Consider the following 27,012-nt stretch of genomic DNA (forward strand, 5'->3'; position numbering starts at 1 on the left):
ATGATTGATGACTTTTCCTAGCCGGGGCCTGCTCCTCTGGTTTGGGGTTCCTCCTTCCCACATTGGCTTGCCACACATTCCCCCCCTCAGCTCCAGGCTATTACCAGGAGCGACCAACCAAAGGCACTCCTCACTCCGTGACAGGGCATCCACATTTCCTTGCAACTTTCCACCTCGATGCTCTACTCTGAACCAGAAGTCCTGTAGATCCAGGTACCAACATGTGACACGAGCATTAGAGTCCTTTGCAGTAGACATCCATTTCAGAGGAGCATGGTCCGTAATAAGGGTGAATTCTCTACCCAGCAGGTATATCTCAGCTTTTTGAGAGCCCACCTGATGGCCAAACATTCCTTCTCAACTGTGGAATACTTGCGTTTATGTTTGAGTAACTCACGGCTGATGAACGTAATGGGATGTTCCTCTCCATTTCTTTGCTGTGAAAGGACTGCTCCCAAGCCCATCTCTGAGGCATCAGTTTGGACAATGAAAGGTTGTTGGAAGTCTGGAGTTATCAACACTGGGTTCTCACCTGGGGCCTGCTTAATAGAGGAAAAGGCCTGTTCTACTTCAGTAGACCAGACGACATGGTGAGGTAGGTGGTTTTTGGTCAAGTCATGTAATGGAGCTGCCAGTGTTGCAAAGTTTGGGATAAACTGACAGTAATATCCAACCAGACCAAGGAATGTTTTTACCTGTTTCTTTGTTACCGGTTATGGCTACTTGGAGATGGTGTCTGTCTTTCTTTTTTGCGGTCGAACATTACCACGTCCAATGGTGAACCCAAGATATTCTGCCTCTTCCAATCCTAATTTGCATTTGGTTGGGTTGGCCGTAAGGCCTGCCTCCCGGAGGGGGGTCAATACAGCCCGCAATCTGCTCAGGTGGGAAGACCAGTCAGCACTGTGAACCACAATGTCATCCAGGTAGGCGGCAGCATACTCCTGATGGGGTCGAAGGATCTTATCCATCATTCTTTGGAAGGTTGGCGGTGCCTCGTGGACCCCAAACGGTAGAACCCGGTATTGAAATAACTCATCAGGAGTGGAAAATGCTGTTTTTTCCTTGGCCTGGTCAGTTAAGGGGACCTGCCAGTACCCCTTAGTCAGGTCCCGGGTGGATACAAAGCGGGCTGGCCCCAGGCGCTCAATGAGTTCATCCATTCTGGCCATTGGATAAGAATCAAATTGTGAGATTTCATTCAATTTTCTAAAATCATTACAAAATCTTACACTGCCGTCAGGCTTGGGGACTAAAACAATTGGGCTCGACCACTCACTGCTGGATTCTTCAATGATGTTCAGGGCCAGCATCTTCCTTACTTCCTCACGAATAGCTTCCCTCTGAGCTTCTGGGATGCGATAGGGCTTCAGTCTCACTTTCCTCCCAGGTTCTGTGACTATGTCATGGTAGACCACTGTGGTCCATCTTGGTAGTAGGGAGAATACATCTGAATATTGGCTTACCATCTCCCGAAGGTCTTGTTTCTGGGTTGGGCTCAGGTGTGCTCCCATTTCCACTTCCACAGACTCTTGGGAACAACCTTGGGACGACAGTGTGGACAGCAAACATTGCTCTGGCTCATAGCATTTCTTGAGTAAATTTATGTGATAAATCTGGTGGACCCGGCGCAGACCGAGCTGCCTAATCTTATAGTTCACCGGGCCCACCCGTTCAACAACTTCATACGGCCCATGCCACTTGGCGAGAAACTTGCATTCCTGTGTAGGGACCAACACCATTACCTTTTCTCCTGGTTGAAACTCTCTCAGCTGAGCCCCTCTGTTGTAGACTCGTGCCTGGGCCTCTTGTGCCCGTTTCATGTGCTCTCGAACAATTGGCCATACCCGAGTCATCCGTTGGTGCATCTGTTCCACATGTTCCACTACAGAGCGATGTGGCGACGGTTGATTCTCCCAGACCTCTTTGGCAATATCCATCATCCCTCTTGACCTTCGCCCATAGAGGAGTTCAAATGAGGAAAATCCAGTGGAGCTCTGGGGCACTTCCCTTATGGAGAACAGCACATAAGGCAATAACTGATCCCAGTTTTTCCCATCCACCTCAATCACTTTTCTCAACATTTGCTTTAAGGTCTGATTAAACCTCTCTACCAACCCGTCTGTCTGAGGATGATACACAGAGGTACGAATCTGGCTCACCTTCAGGAGTTTACACATCTCTTTCATGACTTTGGACATGAAGCAGGTACCCTGGTCTGTTAGAATCTCTTCCACAATGCCCACTCGGCTGAAAAGCATGAATGTCTCTCTGGCCACTGCTTTAGCAGTTGCTGCTCGTAGGGGTATGGCCTCTCGATATCGAGTAGCATAATCCAGGATTACCAAAATGTATCGATGGCCCCGGCTGGATTTGGCCAGTGGCCCCATGATGTCCATTGCTATTCTGTGGAAAGGAGTCTCAATAATGGGTAAAGGAACCAATGGGTTGCGATAGTTTACCTTGGGGCTGGTTTTCTGGCACGTTGCACACGGTCTGCAGTACTCTTCAACTGCTCTCTTCATCCCTGGTCAGTAAAACCTCCTCAGGATGCGTTTGTATGTCTTCTCTGTTCCCAGGTGGGCTCCCAAGATATGGGAGTGAGCTAAATACAACACTCTAGAGACATATGGTTTAGGTACAAAGAGCTGCTCAACAACCTCCCCATCAATCTTAATGACTCTGTACAGTAAGTTATTTTTAACAGCAAAATGTGGATAAGTTAGTTCACTCACCCCCTTTAGTAACTGGTCATCCACAGCCTTGATGCTTTTCCAAGCATGTTCCAGGTTAGGGTCTTGCAGCTGAGTGGTGCCAAACTGCCCAGGCCTATCCCTTTCAAATGCCTCCACTTGGGGGAACTCAGAGAAGTCTTCACCATTTGAGGGAGTTTCTGCTTCATCTTCCAGAGGGATATTTACTACACCACTTTCTGGGGTCACTGACTCCCTCCCTGACTGCTGATCTGAAGGTGCTGCAAATACCCGGAAGGACTGAGGTTTTTCAGTACTTCGCTTAACACGGCTTTTAGGCCTTGGTCGGGTTTTTCTGGGTTCTAGAGGCCAATAACACTCATACACTGGGCAGTCCCTACCTAACAGAACTGGTACTGGCAGGCCGTCAACCACCCCAGCTTTGAGAGTACATGCTCCTCTGGGTGTTATCATCTCAACCTGTACAGTTGGGTAGCTCTTCCGATCTCCATGTATGCAGGACACCACTATGGAGGGGCCTTTTGGCCCCAGTGCATATTCAGGCCGAACTAGGGTAACCACACTTCCTGAGTCCAGAAGGGCTTCTGTGTCTTGGTTGGCCACCCTTACAGGAATACCGGGGGCTGTTGTCCCTTGGCTTGCCCAACAGGTCATCCCATAGTGACATGCTTTATTACCCGAGTATGCAGAGGGCATGGATTCTTCCCTTCCTAGACAACCCCAGGATAGGTGACCTTCCTGTCCACAGGAGTAGCATCTTTGTGGGGTTTTGCTGCTGGTTGGTGGCCAGAGAGGTGGGTTTGGGTTCTGGGCTGGTGTTACTGACCTTGCCAACTGAGAGTCCCCCTGGTTTTTTGGTGGCCCTCCTCTGGTACTTGAACGGCCCATTCTCAATGGATCCTGACGATTCACTTTCATTACCTCGATTGTCACTTGATGGTTTTCTAATAAGGTTGTCAGAGTCTCTACATCAGCAGGACTGGTTTGTGCAGCATAGCGTTTGGCCTCAGCTGGCAGGGAGCGAATGCAACGGTCCAGCACAATCCTTTCCACCACTGAGTGGCCTTCCCCTGTAGTGAGCCAGGCTTTTGTCAGTCGGATCAGTGTGGCGATTTGAGGTCTAACTGGCTGGGTTGGATCAAAAGTCCATGCATGAAAACGTTGGGCACGAGCGGGAAGGCTATGCCCATAGTGGGACAAGATGGACCGCTTTAACTTCACATAATCAGCTGCATCTTTAACAGGTAGATCCTGACAGGCTCTTTGGGCTTCCCCTGTCAAAAAAGGTGCCAATAAGGTGCCCCAGTCTTCTTCAGGCCATTTCTCTCTGACGACAGTTCTCTTGAACACCTCCAAATAAGCTTCAACATCATCATCTGGAGTCTGCTTGGTAAGGACCCTCCCTGGGTCTATGGTGGCCCTGGTTTTGGATAGGACTTGACACATTGTGGTAACTGCCTCCCGGAGGGCACCTATCTCCTCCCTCTGTTTGGCATGGCTAATCATCAAGGCATTAATGGCAGCTTCCATTCTGTCCTTATCTGGGTATCCTTTTGTGGCCACTTAAGCGCTGACCTCTATGCCCGCATTCTCCACCATATGTGGGCTCCTAGGGTGAAATTAGGTTTTAGTTGCCACTAAACAAAACCACAAGAGAGGCAGATGGAGAGTTAACCAAACAGAGGCTTTTATTCAGCCAAGAAATATTGAGGGTCCAAAAAGAAATCTAAATGGAAACTTAAGTTCTTCCCAGTCTGGGGTATCTTCGTTGTTGGTGATCAACGTCTATGGCCTATGTCCGTTCCACACAGGGCCACCTTAATGGGAGACAGAGCATAGAAAAGGCAGGTCAGTAAGCAACATGTGACAAAATTCACCCGCTTTGCTCTTCAGCCAGTTGTCTTTGGTCACTCTTTCGCTTGTCTAGACCATCCAGAGCCTTTAGCACCTTCTCCTCTGGCCGCTCTCCCAAACTGAAGCAGAGATCCTACCTTTATGATGACCTCCATTAGATCATCATTGACTGCAGCTGTGGGTGGTTCCATGTCTGGAGGGTGAGCAGGTGGAAGTACTCATGATCAGTGTTGGGAAGGTTACTTTGGAAATGTAATAGGTTACAGATTACAAGTTACCCTGTTTAAAATGTAATAGTAGTGTAACTTTTTCAATTACTTTATTAAAGTAATGTAACTAATTACTTTTGAGTACTTTTTGATTACTTTTCTAAATTTGTGAAAATTAAAGAATAATAAATGAAAGCATATACATCAACTTAAATACAGTTATCTAATAAGCATGTGACGTATTCTGTGTAATAAACTCTTGAAATATTGGTGGTTTTTTTTAAACTGCTGTCTCTTTGTATATGATGATAGTTTTCTCAAAATAAGTAAAATGCACATTAAGTGACACAGAGCAGTTCTAGAAATTATGTTTATGTGCTCGTGTACTCCTATATTGAGGCGGCAGGGGTTGAAAACACTGCGAGCTTCAGTAGGCCTATGTGTAGTAAATGAAACCATGTCTTTGACATTAATTTACAGGAGGGGCGGACTGGGAAAAAAATTCAGACTGGAAAATTCAAACTCATACAAACAAATTCATGGACAAAACTATTTTTTGTTTGGACCTGACATAAAAAAAAAAGGTTTAAATCTTTAATTTGGGGACATGCAAAATAATTAAAAGTTCTCTCCTGAACTGCACCTTCACTTCCATTTTTCTCTTCAGTCTCTTTATTTTGCCCTGTTATCCATCTCTCTCATGACTTTAATACTCAAGATTGAACAAAACTATACTTAACAATACAATACTCTACAATACTACAATATCTTTATAGAAAAATCCTAATACTGTACACGAGTCATGTTTTTCCCTTACAAAAATTAAACATGTTTTTATTAGCCTATATAAAAGTAAAATAACCTTGTTTTTTTTTTTTTGCAAATGGATTTGTATTTATTTTTAAATAAATACATTTGTAAAATAATTTTACATTTTTGGTTATCACAGTTAAACAATAGTAACCATTTTCTCTGGATTTATAGTTAAATATTAAAATGTTAATTTTCGTAAGGGTTGTGTTGTTGTCTGTCGTAGCTCCCCCTAAACCTATTAAAAAAAATCTGATTTTTTTTTCAGCTAAATTACTACTGTAACATTACAACAGATAATAATGATGTCCTTTATATAGTATTTTGAGTAATGACTGATGAGCAACGTGCTGCTGCTTGATTAAATAAATAAAAAAACAAAAAAGCATCTTTACAGATGAAACTGACCTGAAACCCTGAACAGGAGTTCTGCTTCTCTGCTCCAGCAGTCCACTGTATTCTCTCTCTCTCTCGCATTGATTTCTCTGAGTCTGATCCAAACCGTTTGGCGGAGGTGCGGAGAGCGCGCGAGTCACGACTAACAATTCATGACTTATTAGAGATTTTATTTTCAAATCGCGGATTCACAAATGATCGCTTTAGTACATTCGGCAGGCAATTATACAATAATGATATTAAATAGTGGGGCAAATCATCTGCCAGGCCACCGGGAATTGTCCCGGTTCTCCCGGTGTCCAGTCCGCGCCTGATTTCCACAGACACGCAGAATGTGCAAGTCATATATTGCATTTGTGGGGCTTAATATTCAAAGACACTAGTCCATGTCATGTTTTGATTCAAGTGTACTGACCTACTTTTGATTTAGTCATCCGAAATGTGGCATATTCCGACTTTATGAATGGATTCTACGAACCAGACTGTGTTTCCGCATCCTGGAAATAATTAGGGCGGTATGTCTCAGAATAGTCAGTGCAATTTGGGAAAGAAATCAGTTAAATCTGTATGTGGATGTGTGTAAATATTCAAATGTAATCCCCTTTGTAATCGTTAAAAATTTCATAAGTAACTGTAATTTAATTACTAATTTTTTCTTAGTAACTGTAACTAACTACAGTTACAATAATTTTGTAATTAAATTACGTAACGCCGTTACATGTAACTAGTTACTCCCCAACACTGCTCATGATTGATGACTTTTCCTAGCCGGGGCCTGCTCCTCTGGTTTGGGTTTTCTCCTTCCCACATTGGCTTGCCACAATATATATTACAATATACACTTTCTTGCTATGTATATACAGTATATGCACATACTGTAAACAGAAACTGTAGACTTTGTGGTCACAATTATGAATATAGGACTACTGATATAAACTTGTATTTGTATGTAAAATAAGCAAAATAATTGCAACATAGAGTGGAGATATGGTTAGAGATCAGGTTATGCTGTTCTCTTGAAGGATCATGAAAAATATCATGGTTTCCATAACAATATTGAATAGCACAATTGTTTTCATCATTGATAATGATAAGAAATGCTTCTTGAGCAACAGATCAGCATATTAACAATGATTTATGCAGGATCATAAGACAACTGAACACTGGAGTAATGGCTTCTTTATTTTTGGTCATTCTAATATAGGAAGACTATTAATAAAGAATTAATATGGGTTAGGGTGTGAAAGTAATTACACACACACACACACACACACACACACACACGTGTATATATATATATATATATATATATATATATATATATATATATAAAGAAAGAAAGCAGTGCTTTGCTTTTATCTTGACTAATTGATATGGAAAGCTGTTGTTTATGTAGTTGCATCAACGTGAAATCCTTTAATTTAACAGGAAAAAAAGTTTGGAATTTGTCTGGAAGACAAATTATATTTACTTCCCAAAAATGTCTCTTTAGAAGATTAGCTACATCTATCAAACAAAAGAAAATGCATTGCATGCTCAGAAGTGTTTCCACACTTTAACACTTTAAGCTGTAAGTAAGTCAAATTGTCTTAACTCAGCTGGGTTTCATACTCCTTTCGGAGATGTTATCAGAAAGTGGGGCTCTAAAAGGCTGTTTGCAAGGTGTACATTTATCCAGCCTATCACCTCAGTCCAAAGATTACTAAAATGTTTACATGTTCATTAATCCTGAATTTCCGCTAATGGATCACTGACAATAACATTACACCCCCACCAGCAAAGCCCTTCAGCTTAGTGCCAAACAGCTACAAATGGCCACACAATAACATCCTTCCCTGTTAGCTTGCCATGCTAGCAGAAATTCAGTGTTCATTCAAATATCCTTTTTTTATTACAAGGCTGGAACAGTCTTTATATTTACATTGGCAAAGACATCTATGAACTCACAATTCCGTGACACCAGCATTTTGTGTAGACAAAGGATATACACAAGGAGGAAACAAGAGAGAAAGAAATCTCCGGCTGGTTGGCTACTGATAAATGGAGGCCATCTGATGCTTGAGAGGTATAAAAGAGCCTGGTGAAGTACCCGCACCTGTCAAACCTTATTGAGTGAGCGTAATTTAGTGCAAAGGTACATTGTAGAATGACTTTATATATTACTCAGAGCCAGCGATCAGAATCATTCATCAGTCCGTGTTACCGAAGGTATAGACAAAGGGTTCTGTAGACCTTCCATAAGACATATGATGCTCTCTTCTGCCCTTGCGGGTTGGCAGAGATGGCCATATTCAAGACAGATGCCTGTTTCTTAGACGCCTAAGTGCTCCTAAGGATGAAAAAAAATAAAATACACAATCCAACTGGTGGGAGAGTAAGTGGGAGGGGGTGATGGGGAACAGAATTGTGAACTTATCTTTAAAATTAAATCAAATCGCAGTCCCAAGGACAAATGAAGACACAGTAATGAGTGAAAGATTTCATGTACTCAAAGGAAGAGGGACAACTGTGAAGGGTTTACATACACACCTTAAGCTAGTCAGGCGAAATAAGAGAAAATGCTTCCTATATTCTCTGCACACATATATAATATTATTTGCAATAAAGATCAATAAATATGCAGCTAACCTGTATTTAACAATCTTCAGCATCCATACTTCAACGTTTTATGAAAGACATTAATAAAATGCTGTTCGCTTGTTATTATTATAGTCTGCCGCTCTGCAGATGCACTAAACCATTAATACTGTCAGGTTCTAAAAAAAATAAAAAAAATAAAAAATGAAAATAAAGGGTTCTAAAAGTAAAGGTCAATTAGAATAGTTTTTTTTTTTTGTCTAGAATGCTGTTGTCTTTCTGAGCTGGAAAGCTCTATAAAAAGCCTATCTCTCCAATTTGAATCTGCTTGAGAAATGTGAGTCATTTTTTCTCCTCTGTGTCTAGCTAATAGCAGTATTACATCCTTTCAGAGACAGGGAGAAGTGATACAGTGAAAACTGTAATTAAAATGTCTAATTGGCATATTTCATAGAATGAAGTAAATTACCAGAGCCTCAGCAAATAATTGAAAAACAAAGCAATTACCTTCCGTAGGCCCCATTCACTAAGATAATTGCAGGGAAATGACTCCTGCATATGAAAACAGGATCATTCTGCCTGCCTCCCTATGGAGTACTGCAGTGCTCACATCTACTTTTCCACTCATAAGAGTAATTTCCACTGCTTGATTCTTCATAATTGTCACGAACACTTTATTTAAAGGGCAATTTGCAGTGGCTTTACAACTATATGTCTGATACGTATATGGCACACTTATGACACAACATGGCATGGCGAGAATTTTATGCAATTTATGTGCTATGGCATGGAAAAAATTTAAAAACAAACTGTTTTCACAAATAACCAAAACCATTACATTTCATTAAAGTAAATAGTTCATCCCCAAATCTCTTACCCTTTACTCACATCAATTATCAGTGAATAATGGCACAAATGATGGTCCATTTCTCATAAAAAGCCAGCATAGACTGCTAGAAATAGACTGCATGAGTCAAATGTAGTCTATTTTTGTCAGCTAGCCCTCATTCACTTGCCATAATATTCTTTGAAAAAGAATTTTTGGTGTTCCATGGAAGAAAATGTTTGAATTTAGAAAGAACAAAAAGGCAAATAAATGATGACAGAATATTTATTTTTGAGTGAGGTTTTCCTTTATCTTCTACAGTTCTAGAGTAAAAGTTGTGGGTCACTAAAATGTTTCAAGGTTGTTTTTTTTTTTTTAAATAATAAATGAATACTTTTGTTCAGCAAGGGTGAAGAAAAAACTATCAAATGTGACAGTATATATACATACATACGTGTATATATATATATATATATATATATATATATATATATATATATATATATATATATAAATGCTGTTTTTTTAATAAAAAAGAATCCTGAAATATTTTACATGTAAAAAACATTTAGCAACACAACTGTTTTCAACATTGATAATAAGAAATGATTCTTGAGCACCAAATCAGTATATTAGAATGATTTCTGAAGGATCATGTGACACTGACAACTGAAAATTCAGCTTTGCCATCACATGAATGAATTACATGCAAAATGTATTTAAGGAGAAAACATTTATTTTATATTGCACTAATATTTCACAATGCTACTCTTTTTACCATATTTTTGATCAAACAAATGCAGCCTTGGTGAGCATAAGAGACTTCAAATCATTAATAAATTGTACCGAACCCGATCTTTTGAACGGTAGTTGTACTAGTACAGAGCATGCTTTCAAGGTTCACTGCTTTTCTAAGCGGTTATGGATGTTTTGCATCACTTTGTGCTTTTCAATACCTTTGCTTGATCTTTGGCCTCTTGTGTTTTTCAAATAAGGGTATGTAACCACACCTGAGGAGGTGGTGGAAGAGTTCTCATAGAGCTCATCTCTCATTCTGCTGACATCTCCAGCATGGTCAGATCCTTCTTTAAGATTTCCTTTGCACCAGCACTGTACCATGACGAAGGTTATGGCAAAACTTCATGGAGGACTCACATGGATGTAATTGGGCATTGCAGTTCCAACTTCACACTTGGATTGCTAGTCGATGAGGTTTGCCTCACTGGTTACAATGGCAGAATGTTGGGAGAGGATATACTCCAATCCACTTAGGAAGAGTGGAGACAAGGCTGGAATGCCAGGTATGTCTTTTTTGTTGTTTGCTATGGGCCTGCTGTCGCCAAGGAGAAAGCCCAAATCTAACTATTGGGTTACAGTTTTGTCTGATGTGTATTAGCACGAAACATGACACTCATTACAGAATTGTTCTCTGTGTGGGTTATGAAAACCAGTCATTGAGGTCTTATTCACACTGTGAAATTGAACTTGTTTAGCTGTATGGATTTTAAGGGATAGTTCAACCAAAACTGAAAATTCTGTCATCATTTATTCTCCCTCTTGTTTTTCCGTGAGATTCTTACTTCTGCTGAATACAAAAGAAGATATTTTGTTGGCAACCAAACAGTTGCTGGGAACCACTGACTTCTATAGAATGCAACAGTTTGGCTATCAACATTCTTTAGAATATCTTCTTTTGTGTTTATCAGAAAAAGTAAGTCCTACGGGTGTTGAATGACATGAGGGTAGCAAATCATGAGAAGATTTACATTTTTGGTTGAACTATCGCTCTAGCACAAACCCTCTGCCAGTATCTTTTGCTTCGGCTACATAAAAGAAGAGAAGACAAGATAGCCACTGCCTGGGGCAGGCAGGGCGAAAAGAGGTGTCAGTTTCACCAAGGTTACATGGAGCATGAAAGAGGCTTGTTGTTGACTGGGAGAAATGCTGGGAGGGATTAGCTTTTTCTAATTCTTCTCCAGCTCCCTCATACACTCACCTCCATAGAAGACCGGGATGCCAGCCTGATTTTTCCTGACACGTGACAAGAGAAAGTCTGTCATGTTAATGTACTGCTCTGGGCTGTCACATAGCTAACATTTCCATTTCTCAGCTCGTAGTTCCTCCTCGATGCCCCGCCACTCCACAGGCCTTCAGATCACCTGCAGGTATGCACTCTGTGGTAGGCAAGGATATTAGAGAGGGGGCGGGGTGGGGGGTATTTTTTCACTGTTGTCACTTGTCACTTTAAGGGCCTTAAAAATGGCATTTTTGCAAAAAAAAAAAAAAAAAAAACTTTTTTTTGCACAGCAGGCACTGCAGTAAGCCACATGGAAGTTGAACAAAAAATAAACTATGGAGCCAACTATGGAGCTTCAGCAAGGGGGTGTCAATATTACATAAAATTATTAAAATAAAAGACAAAAACAGCACTAATATAAGCTAAAACAACAACTAAGTCAAGATATTTATTTTAATAATAGTGATTTCTAGACATGGACAAGTCATAATTTGCTATCAATCCAGGGGCATTTTTCATACATTTTTTGGTATACATTTTTCTACATTTGCCAAGCTCTAAAATATATTAAGTATTGTGTCAGGTAGAATTGGATTTTATACAGTTTTATATTATACCGTAAATCACATACAGCTGTAAAAGCCTTTGAATATTTTTGTGGACAACGGTGGACACAGGTTGACAAGAGGGATACACTGAATGCCAATATTCTCCAATATATATCCATTATTGGCAGATACCATTACACTTTATAACATCAGAACATCCCAAAGTAAAACTAACTAAATAAATAACTTTTACATTTCAATTTTATATGTCCAGCACACACTGGACAATGAGGGGTGGTCTCCTTAGCATTTTAGAGGAGAATGATCATGATGCTGGAGGGATCATCCTGTAATTCCTAGACAGCCACTCAAACTGAGAGAGCTTTTGAGAAGCTCTCGGCGCCAGTAGACAAACAAACCACTCCCTCAGCCTGATGCATCAGCCGACTGCACTCTTACTGCTCCTCCTTGTCTGTCAGAGGACAGCAAATCCCCCATTTACTACACCCACAAATCCCCGCTAATATGATGAAGAAAGCAGATTTGCTTTCCATTTGATGTAACATATCAGCTTGATTCAACATTCGGTACACAATTAGAGATGGCCCTGAGATAGTGGGATGAATGTGTCATGTTTATGTCAATGGAAAAAAAGCAAAGTGACAGACAAACCAGTGGTCTGGATGATGACTGAATATTCAGAAATCATTAAATGGATATTTGAATATGTATTAAGAACATAATTTCATATGGTTTTATTAATAAAGATGAAATTTGCATTGATAATATTTTGCGAATATTCACTAATGCACCCATGCAAGTCATTTTTCATTTTTCTGCATGCATGATGTGACAACATCAATGCTGTAAGATTTAAGGGCTAAATGAATAAATTCTTTACATCCGAATTGATTGTACAAGTGTATATATAGGACAAATGCGCCTTGAAGCAGGTATTCCTTCTGGTATTCCTTGAGCCCATTATCTTTTTTCTTTTAATGAATCATGTTATTGGTTTACCTAGTAATTTTATCTAAAATCATCAGCCTAGAAAAAGCTGTTTTATTTTATGTTATTATTCTATATAATTATCAGTGGGCAATGATTAATCATGGTTATTTGCATAATATATGTGTGTGTATACGTATATTTATATGTATATTTATTTATATGTATATACTGTATATGTATATATAAATACACACATGCATGTTTATATTTAAGAATAATATATTATGTTTGTATATTAAATATATTTTTTATTGAATATAAATATATATACATGTAAATATTTATTGTATATGTGTGTCTTTATATATACATAATAAATATACACAGTACGCACACATAAATTATATAAACAAAAATTTGGTTTAATTTGGATGTGATTAATCGTGATTACTCGTTGCCCAGCACTACTACAGTAATTATAAAATATTTTATTTTATATCCCTCATGGTAGCTGCCATGATCTAGATCACATGACGGGACTTGTCTTGTAACTCCACAGTGTTACTAACAATACTAATACTGATACTAATACTAATATAATTACTCATGCTCAATACTACTCAACTACTCATTATAAGCTTTACTTTATATAGTGTTTCTGCAATGCTAATGGAGACAAAAAAAAAAGAAAGAAAAAGAAACAATACGATAAACAGCTTCAGTATAAATACACTTTATGCATCTACACCCATAGGTGTTAGTACAAAATCCAAAACCACGTGATCAAAACAAAAACAAGACAAAACAACAACAAAAAAAGAAAAAAGAAAAAAAGCTTTGGCATATTAGTGACTTAAATCTGATTATATTTATTAGATGTATGAATCACTATCTACATTGTTCAAACAATGCACTTATTACAGCCATTCAAACATCCTATCTGTCGTTGGTGCATCTTGCTCTTCCATGCTGTTGTGTATGAAATTAGCCGTCAGCCATAGCCGTGGGCAAGGATCCACCCAAGGGACAAAACAAGAGGAGGTGGGAAGCATCTCATATAATGGTCCCTGACACATCATCACCTTCATTGTGCCTCTCAGTCCGACCGAAGCCTGGGCGAAAAGGTTTGCAGTGCTGGTGCCGAGTTTAGGCAGTAGTCCTGTACACAGACCCAGGAACACCATCTGTCACTCTGGTGTCAAGTGGCACTTGTCTTCAGTGATTAGCATTGCTGCTTCAGGTAGGCCATGACTAAGGCAACCATATGGTCTGTGGCTCTGTGTGACCACAGTGACCCAGATGAAATCTTCACCCCTCTGGCGTCTCAGTGATGACACGGAGTGGACAGAGTCGTGTGTGTGGCATTAATTCTGACGGCTAACGAAAATTCAGGCAAGATTAAATGGAAACAAAAGACCTTCTGGATACGTCTTTAGCAAAAGAGGAGTAGATTGAGTCCTTGACTTCAAGAAAAGTATCACTGACACTGTATTCAAAGCTGAGAGGTTTTTAGTGGTACAAAAAGTGCATCAATAGCACTTCTGTTAATGATACTAATTAGTTATTTGCAGTCAAATGGCCAAATCGCAGGACACAGACACATTTCTTAATTACATTCATGAAAACATTATTGCCTTGAGTTACAAATAAAAATGACCTAAAGCCAAGGTCTTCATGGTGGGCAGTGAGTGATACAGCTTTCGTTTCATTCTGGCTCAGACATAAATATGGCTGTCAGCCAGTACATTTCAGCTGAAAGCAACAATTTAAGCTACTCTGAGATTGTGTGATTATAAGTGCTATGCACAAAGAGCAGAGGCTTGTGATGCATATGTAAAATAAAAACTGCTGCTTTAACAGGGACAGACGAAAAAAAAAAAAAAATATATATATATATTTTTTTTTTTTTGTTTTTTTTTTTTTTTGCAGTGATGGCATAGAAGAACCATTTTGGGGTTTCTAAAGAACCTTTATTTTCACTATAAAGCACCATGGAAATTATATTAAATGTTCTTCATGCCATACAAGGCAAAAAAGAAACTTTAATTTTTAAGTGGAAGAAAAAATACTGTCTCATGCATTTGATTGAATATTATTAACGAGGTCACACTTTATACTAGGTGACCTTAACTACTATGTTCTTACATTTAAATTAATAATTTGGTACAACGCACTTATTGTATACAATTTTGTGTTTTACAATGTACTTATATTTTTACAAATACCTATATGTAAATACATCTTTAATTAATTTCTTTAATTACATTTATAATTACACTGTTGACCCCCTACACCTTAACCCACCCTTAAACCTACCCATACCACCAAACCTGTCACTAACCTTACCCATGTACAACCTCAATTGCAGCAAAAGTGTTGTGCAACACAATATGAACACAATAATTACATTGTACTTATTATTGATGTAAGGCCAACTTATATAAAGTGTGACCATAAACAAACCAGTAACAGACTCCAGCCTGTAGCTGTTTGAGTAAATGAAAGCAAAATGATTAGTATCAGCCAAAGATCCTGAACAATCTGATACCCGTATGCCTCATCTGGCTGAGGACGTTAGAGAACAAAAGTCTATAATTTTTTCTGTAGTGATGCAAAATCGACAAATAAACAAACACAGAAGCCTAAAAATGACAAAAAATAAAATACAATTTGATATTTATTGGCTAGGTAGGTCTGAAAAGGATGTAAATCTTATTAGATCCTTTGATTTTTCCTTGTTAAATCTTATTGTATCCACATGTAGTAGTATAAATTATTCTAATAATCAAAATACAAAACACAATGGTCCACTGCAAGCCAATTCAACATGCTTTTGAGAGGATGTACAATCCAGCAGCTGTCTTCACAGTGGTCCTCTGAAAAATTACATAAATGGAAAGAAAATGTGATCCAAAGACACTGGATATGGCACCTAACAATGAAAATAAAATCACTGATGTATCTGTTTTTATCACTGTTACTCAGAACATGCTAAACTGTAATCATAACGAGTCATTTTTAAAGGCAGAAAAAATCTAACGTGGACACATGCACATGCCGAAACACAAACACAGTTGCTTAGTGTGAAGAGATCTTAGCTAGAAAAGACAGCATTAGGTCTAAAGAAATGATGACACATACACGCTTGCACATACACAAGCAAAGCAGCTGAAACGCTGCTCTTGCCATTCATCTCGAAGGACTCCTGCTGAGCTGTATGAACCGGCTACTCTGGCTGAGGGAGACTTTTGCATCGAATCGAACAACCTAAATTTACAAGCCCATTGAGATTTCTGCTCCTGAAAATGGCTAAGAGCACACGCTGCTGTGGTCTTTGAGAACAACATGCTGCAACCATGTAAACAATTCATTAAAGAAATCAATGAATAACCGGTGTCCTATAGTCATGCCACATGTATAGACATATACAGACACAAGTGTAAACATGCATCCAAGGTCTTCAGTCTGAGAGGTTGAGAGGTTGCTCAAAGCAACACATCACAAAATAGATAAGCTCCTTCTCTCTTTCTTTCTTTCTCTCTCCTTACCGGCGCAACTAATGCATGCTATTGAACTGAATGACATTACGTAAACCGTACTTTGTCAATAGCATACATCTTTCAGGTTGTGCTTTATCCTCCATTACCTCTCAGAGGCATTTCCAAATTCAGTCAGGCTGGTGAAGGTGATCAATGAAACCAGAGGTTAATGAGAGGTCAGGATGAGGGTCGTACTTTTATTCAGACAGCAAACAGCATGATACTAAGATCCTGAATTATTATATTTAAGTGAGCTTTAACATTATCAGAATTTAGCTCATTTTTATATTATTAGCATACTTATAAACTTAAAGAGAAATTATATAAAAGGATTAAGGCTGTACTGTTGATGTTTGTGTCTTGTTTTCTTGTTTGGCTCATTTCTGAGTTGTTATCCAGTGACTATCATACAGTATTCTTGTTAAGAGCATAACACAGAGTAAGATGACTTCTTTAAGCCTAAAAGCAAACAATGATTGTTCTGAGATGAGAGGTGGATCTTCGTAGGATTTACATGCGCGAGTAAAGTTGTCATATTATTATCTGAGACATTACATTGTTGGATTTTAAGCCTAAGCACTTAATCTGAGCTTTAAGTTTAGGTTGGGATGAGACTATTTTTGTATTTATGCATTTGAAATACTGTATGATGATTTAGGTGGAGCACTGCCTACAGGAAAACAGCACATCAAAAAAAAGGTTTCAATGATAATATAATTACACAAATGTCAGCAAATCAAGAATCATGCTTTCAGAGAAGCAGCATTGTAAAAATTGAATGAATTGAATGAATAAAGTGAAACATTAAATCTCTCTTATGAGGATATATTATCATGTTTTTACTAACATAATGAATCCATTGTACCTCTCTTATAATAACTGATAATAAAGGTGGAACAAAAATCCATTGCTTATATTCACAGATAGGCCTACTGTACATACAAGGATTTGTAAAATGTCCAGCATTTTGGAAATCTTACTTATGAATAAACTTGAACATGAACAATGAATACATTTTACTGCCAAACAATCAAAGAGTAAAAGGCATTATAAAATGTGGTCAATTATTGTTGATGAAGCATATACCTTTAAAAAAAATCTGTACACCACAGTTTGTAGCAAAATACTAAAATTCTTGCTTTTTGTGTTCAAAAATGTTTGCTTATCAACATCAAGAAAGAATGTTGTTGAAGTATACCTCCACAATATATTTTTATTCTCTTGTTATGTTATCCCTTTTGATGAACGTGTGGCACTGAATACACAATGCATATCAGGCATCATTCTCTTCAAATATCTCTTTAGTTTTCTGCTGGATTTCAAAACTTATGAAATATGGTCACATTGTATTGTGTGCCAATACAAATGCAATCTCACACACACACACACACACACACACACACACACACACACACACACACACACACACACTTTAGTATCACCATGTTTCATATAACATATTCATGATGTATTCTTGGGTTCTTGGACATAGTTTAGCTACAAATGCTAATTCAGTATTGCATGAAATTTACCTCAAAAAGTGGAGTATAAAGTGTTTTGGGTTTTAAAAATAGGTCAACGTTGTCATTACCAACGACCATAACAAATGGAGTTCCCCAAATAACTGCAATTCATCGATAAGCTGCGTGATCTGAACTGTGATCTTGGCTATCTGAGAAACACCAGACAGAAGCATGATGGACCAGTTGTTGCAGAAACAATGCCTTATTTGACATGTTTATTATTTATGAAATGGCTTTTAAATTCTCAAATACTTAATAGTTACCGGTCAACAGCGTGTAATTGAAAATTTGAGCAGAATGTCGAGTTAACAATGCCAGCTCTCGCCCATGTTTCCATGTCTTTGTTTGGTGGTTGTGCTGCTAACACAAGAGGGCGTGTTTGTGTCTGTTATAGCGATGCTCTGCTGCCTGCAAACCTGCTGTCATACCCCGGCCACTTGTTTTGTCTTGTCCATTACTGTCAATTGGAGACTTACAAATTCGTTAAAATGTATTTTGCATTTATTTCTTCGCCAATTAAAATGCATCAATTTAGAATCAGTTTGTAATTTATTTATTTATTTTTATAAATCACCAGAGTGTGTTGGAATACAGTGCTAATCTCAATTATTTGGGCTGAAGTGACAGCGCAGTTCAATTTTGTTTTTCCTCGTTATCAGTAAAATTTGTAAAAGGGTCAGCGAATTAAGCAACTCTGTGCTATGTTCTGTCTGTTTGTTCAACCAATCCATCCCTTACATTGAGATTATATTACCACGTGCCTTACGCAGTTTAAAATGGTCATTATCTGCAATTATGTGCTGTAATTGCGTTTTAGTTTGAATAGCGACAACCCTGAAATGTGCCATCGATTTCAATCGTGTTATGTACCCCTGTGTGCAACTGCCTAAATAGGGATTTGCGCCTTTCGCTGTAAAAATCTGTACACTGGCCGAGGGGGATTCACTTCACATGCCCATCGGTCCAAACAGAGATTATTTGACCACTTTTACTTCACATAGCATTAAACAAGATTTATCGTAACGACTTATAAAATATCCTACAACAATTTTCAGTTTGTTCGATCGTTTATAGCTAATATTTCATTTGCGTAAACTATTATTGAAATATGTAACCTCTTTTAATTGTGTTATTTTAAAATAGGTCTTAAAATTCAAACATGCTAGAATATCCTGAGTAAAAAGGACATCAAAATTGAGACCGATTCCTTTTAAATAAACATTAAATCGTAAATATTAAATAAGCAATAATTTTTCCCTGTTTTTTTTCATCATCATAATTACTTTAAATTTTAACATATTTCGGATCAAGTCTATTCAATTCGAAGCTGCAGAAATTAGAGGGGGGAAAATAATGAATGAAATAAAAAAAGTAAATGCAACAACTCGTTGTCCTGGGCTCCGAACAGCTGGTCTTCTTTCCATAACCAATCAGCTTCTCATAAAGGTGACGTAAGAGTGTCCTACGTCAGACCAAAAGAGAGAGAGAAGAGCTGAAGCCGACGGAGTTTGAGAGGAGAGAGAGATAGGGACAAGAGTGGCCCATCAATACTGTGACCAAGCACAGGAGCTCAACACACACCCCTAACTCTAATCGCAAGCATCTCGATTCCGGGAAGTCCTGCAACACCTCGAACCATCGGCCACTTTCCCACCTTCTCAGATCAAAACAAGGGCACTAAGGGCCTTCTGTCCGGTTTTAAAGTGGACCTAACACCGCCTTACTTTATTGACATGGGAGACATGGGGGATCCGCCAAAAAGTAAGTTATGCTTTAATGTCTATGTGTGTCTAATGAAACTTACTGCTAATATTGACGATTTGTTTTCAACCATGTGCCTGTGTGCCGATCATTTCATATGACTTTACTAGTTTGTTTCGCGTTCTGCAAAAGTTCAAAAGTTCTGAAGAGACCGGAGAGATCGTGACAAGCCGGTGTTATAGGGGCTGACACCGCTCTTCCTCACTTTAAATCTCTACAAATAGGGCCCAGTCCTGACCATTTAATTTTTGTTGGTTTATTATTATTATTATTATTAATTATTATTATTATTATTATTATTATGCTATTGTTATTATTGTAGGCTAATAATAATAATAGCCTAATAATAATTAGGCTATGTCGATTCTAATTCTATTCCATTTTGTAGGCTAGTTATACACCGTTATTATCAGCATCCAGAATTGCTTGTCAAACGTGTTTAATCCTACACACGAGTTAAAGTATAAAATTGGGAAATTAGGGCATTGCAAGACGTTTAGTTTGTATAGTGCTATAGTAAAAAAAAAAATATATATATATATATAATTTGAAACATCCTATGTTTTCTTTTCAATCAGAAAAGCGTCTAATCTCGTTGTGTGTCGGCTGTGGGAATCAAATCCATGACCAGTATATTCTGCGCGTGTCCCCGGACCTGGAGTGGCACGCGGCGTGTTTGAAATGTGCAGAATGTAACCAGTATCTGGACGAGTCCTGTACGTGTTTTGTGCGAGACGGAAAAACTTACTGTAAACGGGACTACATCAGGTAACGCAGATCAGTTAGGTCATGTTTTAGTTTTCGAGTGTGGATGACTGAATGACAGTAACCTCTCATTATTCACTGGTGCATTATGGCAGCATGCTGTCATTCATTTAAGGGTTTTTTTTTTTTTTTTTTTTTTGGACAGCACCTATATGCTAATCTCCTGTCTTAAATGAGTCTGCAACGCAATTACTCGACAATTATTGTGGAGCTTTGTTCATATGTAGCTGTACGAAATTGAATCGCAATATTTATTTATTGACAGTCATGTAGCATTATTTTAATAGGACACGTTTTTGTGAAAGACAAACACCACTGTGGTAGAATAATATCCGTAATACGTTAAAATTTTGTTGTTATTATTATTATTATTATTACATTTGTTAGATAATAATAGCCTAATAATAATAATAAAGCTAACGAATTTTGATAATTATAAAGTCGGTTAATTAATTAGTAAATAAATCAGGCTATATTATGATTGTATTTAAATATATTTTATTTTAACATGGCATTTGTTTTTATTTAATTATGTGCATTTAATTTCGCCATATATATATATATATATATATATATATATATATATATATATATATATATATATATATATATATATATATATTTATATATATTATATTGCTGTCAAATCGATATCTATTAAAATTTATTAGCTACGCATTTATTTTTTTTATTTTTTTACTCAAACATTACACATTATAATGTAGGCTACTATTGGTTTTTCAGGTTGTACGGGATCAAATGTGCTAAATGCAACATCGGTTTCAGCAAGAATGACTTCGTGATGAGAGCACGCTCGAAGGTTTATCATATTGAGTGCTTCAGATGTGTGGCGTGTAGTCGGCAGCTTATCCCAGGAGATGAGTTCGCTCTGCGGGAAGACGGGCTCTTCTGCAGGGCCGACCATGACGTGGTGGAGCGGGCAACAATGGGTGCTGGTGACCCATTAAGCCCATTACATCCGGCAAGACCTTTACAAATGGCAGGTAGGCATAGCATTCTACTTACAAAGCGCTGTTTGCTCAAGGACTCGAGGCTTATTTGTCTTGGGGGATTTCAAAAGACACAAAGCTCCTCTAAATATTTATTTTACCCCCCAATATAAAAAAAGAGCTTTATGATTACGAGATTGAGACTTATGATGAATAAATATGGCGTGATAAGGCGTGAATGATGTTATTAACAAGCTAACCAGTTTGTGGGTCTTTGACAGCGTAACTCGTTTTCCCCCTATTTGTCTGTTATTGAATTCAAGCCATTCATGCATGAAATAGATATTCTCTGCTGATTAGCTAGAGGCCAACCACGCGACAATGTCAGCTTGTAAATGTACTTAAGACAGAAATGAGATCCTTCCACAAACAAATAGCTACAAAGAAAATGCCATTTTGAATGTGTATATATTATAGAATTCGAAATACGCGATAATGTATTAACTGTGTGTGTGCGATCACGGTACAATCATTTTACAGATTTATTTTTTAAATGTATTTTCATTAAATTAAAATATCATATTGAATCACGTGTTGATAGGCTACTGCTAATTTAAAAGGCCCTTAAAGTAAAATAAGCTTCGAGTGTTTAACTTAGATATCACCCAAAATGCTATTCTGCAATTACATTAAGGCGTCTTATTTTCACATAAAATAATAAATGCAATAATACAAACCATTAAAAAATCAGTTGTTAATGCAGGCTTATTAATAACCAGCTGCTTTTAAGTAATGTCATGGGCAGCACACCGCGCGTACCTTATTATTTAAAATTTAGAGGTATGCACAGATTTAATTAAGTGTCGTAAACCTATCTACTCGCCCTCCAAATTTACTGCATCCAGCAGGAACATATAATTGCCAGAAAAGTGATTGCAACAATGGCTGTATTTCAAGTTTGTTAAAAGGATAGGCTAGCTACTCTCTTCGCCATAATACAGAATTAAGAATTTCATATATGTGAAGCAGCAGATTTCCATGGAAAGAAATATCTAAAGATAATATTTTGACGCATATCGAAAGATTTCCTCTTGTCTCGACCCCGGTTTCGTAAGCAGACCATCAAATATATTGGGAAAAACTAACACTCCGTTCTCATAAATTATATATATATATATATATATATATATATATATATATATATATATATAAAATTATAATATTATTATTTCCCATAAGTAGCCTATAGGTTACCTCCACCTTAGACGGCTTCACCTCGGGTACCTTAGACTTATCCAATTAAATTAGGTGACAGGATAATATTTGTAGTCTTCACGCATCTCGAGCATTATATTAGATTTTTTTTTTTTTTGCATTTAATTTTTTATAATAATTTTTTTCTGTTTCGTTTTTTTTGCAGCAGAGCCCATTTCGGCACGTCAGCCTGCGCTTCGACCTCATGTGCACAAGCAACCTGAGAAAACAACCCGCGTCCGGACAGTCCTCAACGAAAAACAGCTCCATACCTTGAGGACTTGTTACAATGCCAACCCTCGACCCGACGCCCTCATGAAAGAGCAGCTCGTTGAGATGACGGGTCTCAGCCCGAGAGTCATCAGGGTTTGGTTTCAAAACAAGCGCTGCAAGGACAAAAAGAGGAGCATACTGATGAAACAACTCCAGCAGCAGCAACCCCACGACAAAACGGTAAGACTAGTGACGCTTCAGTCATAAACCAAAAAAACATTCAACTCCGTAGTTCTTTTATTTATAAAGAAGTGCAAGTCGAACGTTTTAGGCGTTTGCAGTTTGATGGGCTGCTGTAAATATCTTAAAGCATGTAGACTACCAGTAGGCCTATCTCAAATCATATTGGCTTTCTAAAATGAAAGTTTGCATGTATATTCAGAACTTAAAAATATTAGGCTATCTGATCTTAAAATAACCATGGCTATTTAAGTTATGGTCTCATTTAGAACATCCAACTTTTTGGATCGTAAGACTTGGAACGTTTCTGTAATGCGGCCTCTAAACTCTATTTTTGACTGGAAATAAATGATTGCTGTGGTCATCTGCAGAACATCCAGGGGATGACAGGGACTCCAATGGTGGCGACCAGTCCAGAGAGACACGACGGTGGTTTGCAGGCAAACCAAGTGGAGGTGCAGAGTTACCAACCGCCTTGGAAAGTCCTGAGTGACTTCGCACTGCAGAGTGACATCGACCAGCCTGCTTTCCAGCAACTGGTGAGTGCGCACAACCGTCCGTAAATGACATGATAGAAGCAACCGCCGCATTGAAACCACCGCTCATTCTATTATTAATAATCATATAATTAATAATAACAATTAATAGCATACATTTTGCATGTTTTAGGTGAATTTTTCTGAAGGAGGGCCAGGCTCGAACTCCACGGGGAGCGAGGTCGCCTCAATGTCCTCGCAACTGCCTGATACACCAAACAGCATGGTAGCGAGTCCTATAGAGGCCTAGGCGAGTGGATTATCTTCTGCACCTGAAGTTTGGCAAAGGACGTGTCCGGGAACCAATCTCAGAGAGAGGCTCGTGAAGTTTCTTCCATCCCTATTTCATTTAGGGCCGCTCTTGAGTAAAAACCCATCCTCCAACTGCACGAGGCCTCTATACCGAAAAAAACCCTTCTCATATTTATACACTGTGATGACAATCATGGGATTTAAACACACTCCAACCAAGCAAGTACAACGAGTGTTGCGAAAAGACCATTTAAAGTTGCAACTCCTGCGAAAGTGGACCCAGCCGGCGCACATCTTCACGCACCGAACCTGACATGATGACTGCAGTGGACCTGGTCGGCGACACTTTTGCCAAATACCCCTCCACATTTTTTTTTCAACTTTTATGACAAATCATTGGACCTCCACGGATATAAGTCGCAAGAGAACTGAATCTAATATACATTCATATAGCCTACTTTTGTGCGCAACGTGAGTAGCCTATAATGAAACCATGACTGTTTATTCTGTTTCTATAAAAGATCGAAATGGACCAGTTAACTGAAAGAGAGTATGGCAGCCGAGGTCTGCTGCGATTACAGTTTTGTTATATCATATGGCCTCTTTTCAAACATCAAGCCCAAGTACTAAAGCATTGCAACAAGGTATAGGCTACCTCTATTTTGCCACAAGCTGTGTGGGAATTTCGTGTGTTCGTGTCCGTCCAAGAACTTTTTTCTTTCCCAAAGATGTGTATAGTTTTAAGTTAAGGTAATATGACTGATTAGCTATGGAGGTTTCGTTTTGTTCATGTATTACAAAATATTTTATTATTTATTGTCGTAAGACATGCCACTTTTGTGTACTTTTAGGCTACGTGCTGAAGAAGTAAAAAGGAGGAAAAGAATATTGTCGACTCCGAATGATCTATCATAATTGACGTGTCCTGTCGTTTGATCAAAGACTGATGTAAGAACAACGCCATATGTAGACTTATCTTCAGAAATATTTGATCAATAAAAATTTGACGTGTACTGTAAAGTAAACGGTCGGACACGCGGAGATTTCTTAAATGTTACCATTTTTGTACCTTTTATGTTTCTCACATGACAATTTGAAGCATGGCTATGGTAATATATCAGCGCAAATAAGGAGATTAGGCAAGAGACAACAAAGTTTTGTTTGATCAGAAAAATGTGGTTAACGTCACTGGAGGCCAAAGCACTCTTAAAGGGACAGTTCACCCCCCAAAAATGACAACATTAACATATTTACCTTTTATATATTAAGAAAGTATTTATACTATGTAGGCCTATTGAAGCACTTTGTGATTGAGAAAGTTGAGAAAACCAAGAAATTAAAAAATTAACCTCAGCTGACATCACAGACTCATTTGCACACTGACCTGCAGTGAGCTTGCTAAAGTACAAACAGTTAAACAGAATTAAAACTCAATCTCAAACACTCCAGAATTTCAGGAAATCATGTCATGTGCTGGTACAATCACTTTGGCTATTCCTGTTTACATGACCGATCACTGTGGGCATTATTCTTCTCAGCTTTCACGCTTCCTTTGTGCAAATTGAGATAATTTAGATACTCATCGTGAATATGTTAGACCTATTCAATATTATAAATTACCTTATTTAGAATTAGAAATCTTTGATTATTTTATATACCTACCACAGGGAAAAAATAGTTTAAAGATAAAAACAGCAAAGAGGGGCAGGTAAAGTATAGCAAAACTATTTTTTCTATTTGCATTACAATTAAAAGTATATTAAGGCAAACTGAATTAAGAACAAAACATACATGACTAAGACAACATGTCAACATCACATTAGGAATTACTGAAGACATAGCAATATACCAGCCATGAGATGGTAGTACATATAAGACACAATTTGCAAAGATTTACTCTTTTGTTAATGTCGAAAGTTCTTAATATTACATCACTTTACAAAAGATGTTTGTCATGTCAAGCAAGTAAACTGTTTTTATAATACTAGTGGTATCACTCACTAGAAATTATGTATAGATTTAATTCAGGCTTCAAACATATCAACAAATAATTTTGTCTGCTTCTCAAATTAAAACATGAATGGTTACCATTTGTACATTATGCAAGTAGCCTTTTAATTTACTTTTAATTTTCTTATTAAACTGGTTTTCAAAAAAGTACAAATATATATATTAAATTATAATCATGCATTTAGCACTTTTATTCAAAGCGACTTACAGTGCACACACACACGTTTGTTTTTGTGAAAAGTGGGTTCATCCCATAGGCGTAATGGTTTTTATACTGTACAAACTGTATATTCTAACTGTATATTTCTAAAAAAAAAACTAATTCTGTATGATTTATAAGCGTTTTGAAAAATGGGGACAAGGGTTATGTCCTCATAAGTCACCCTCTCCATGTAATACCTGTGTCATACCCAAGTCATTATACAGAATTGTGTCCTGATATGTCACAAAAACATGCACACACACACACACACACACACACACACACACACACACACACACACACACACACACACACACACACACACACACACACACACACACACACACACACATCAGTGGTGTGCGGTGGTCTTCTAAAATGAAGTCAAATTTTTTTTCAAAATCAAATGTAAATTCTTGTCCCAGTCACATTTACTTAGTTAAATAAACATTACTTACATTATCAGAAAAAAATAAAATTATATATATATATAATTTTATTTTTTTCTGAAACAACAACATAAATATTTACATTAATGTAATGAATATTCTATTTATTAAAGCCATGTATGAATATCGTCAATTTAGTGTTTTTAGGCATTTTACATTCATTCCAAAATAATAACTCTAGGCAGTAATGATTTAAAAAATACATTTTATTGTATCAGCTATTCTTTTTAATAATTAACTGTTAACTGTGTTGCCATTTTTTGGATCATCAGTCATCAAAGCTCGGCAAACATTGGTCAGAGACATGGAGATTTACTTCAAATTTAACCAAGCTGATTACCCACTAAAAACTCCCACAGATCAAGTTTTCAGCCCATTTAAGTCTTATTTTCACGTAACAACATGGGTATTTTCGT

At 37.8% G+C, this 27,012-nt stretch overlaps 1 protein-coding gene across 2 annotated transcripts; it reads left to right on the forward strand.

The window, feature by feature from the left end:
• Positions 1 to 19,330: 19,330 nt before the first annotated feature.
• Positions 19,331 to 24,960, forward strand: LOC132141106 (insulin gene enhancer protein isl-1-like). 2 transcript variants are annotated; one of them, XM_059550341.1, is made up of 6 exons: positions 19,331 to 19,725; positions 20,304 to 20,493; positions 21,235 to 21,494; positions 22,864 to 23,147; positions 23,519 to 23,686; positions 23,817 to 24,960. In XM_059550341.1, exons 1-6 carry the CDS (start codon positions 19,698 to 19,700, stop codon positions 23,931 to 23,933), a joined length of 1,047 nt encoding a protein of 348 aa, XP_059406324.1. In that variant the 5' UTR covers positions 19,331 to 19,697; the 3' UTR covers positions 23,934 to 24,960. The 2 variants fall into 2 exon arrangements, with proteins under 2 accessions (XP_059406324.1, XP_059406323.1); XM_059550340.1 differs by having other exon boundaries at positions 19,341 to 19,725; positions 22,861 to 23,147.
• Positions 24,961 to 27,012: the final 2,052 nt, after the last annotated feature.

This window comes from Carassius carassius, chromosome 5 (assembly GCF_963082965.1).
Source record: "Carassius carassius chromosome 5, fCarCar2.1, whole genome shotgun sequence".
Classification (NCBI taxonomy): Eukaryota; Metazoa; Chordata; class Actinopteri; order Cypriniformes; family Cyprinidae; genus Carassius; species Carassius carassius.

Bases quoted from the DNA above. Each gene is read 5' to 3' on its own strand.
- LOC132141106 (XM_059550340.1), top strand. From the start codon at position 19,698: ATGGGAGACATGGGGGATCCGCCAAAAA. The intron at 21,495-22,860 runs GTAGGCATAGCA...TTTTTTTTGCAG, and splicing joins AAGACCTTTACAAATGGCAG to CAGAGCCCATTTCGGCACGT. The intron at 23,687-23,816 runs GTGAGTGCGCAC...TGCATGTTTTAG, and splicing joins AGCCTGCTTTCCAGCAACTG to GTGAATTTTTCTGAAGGAGG.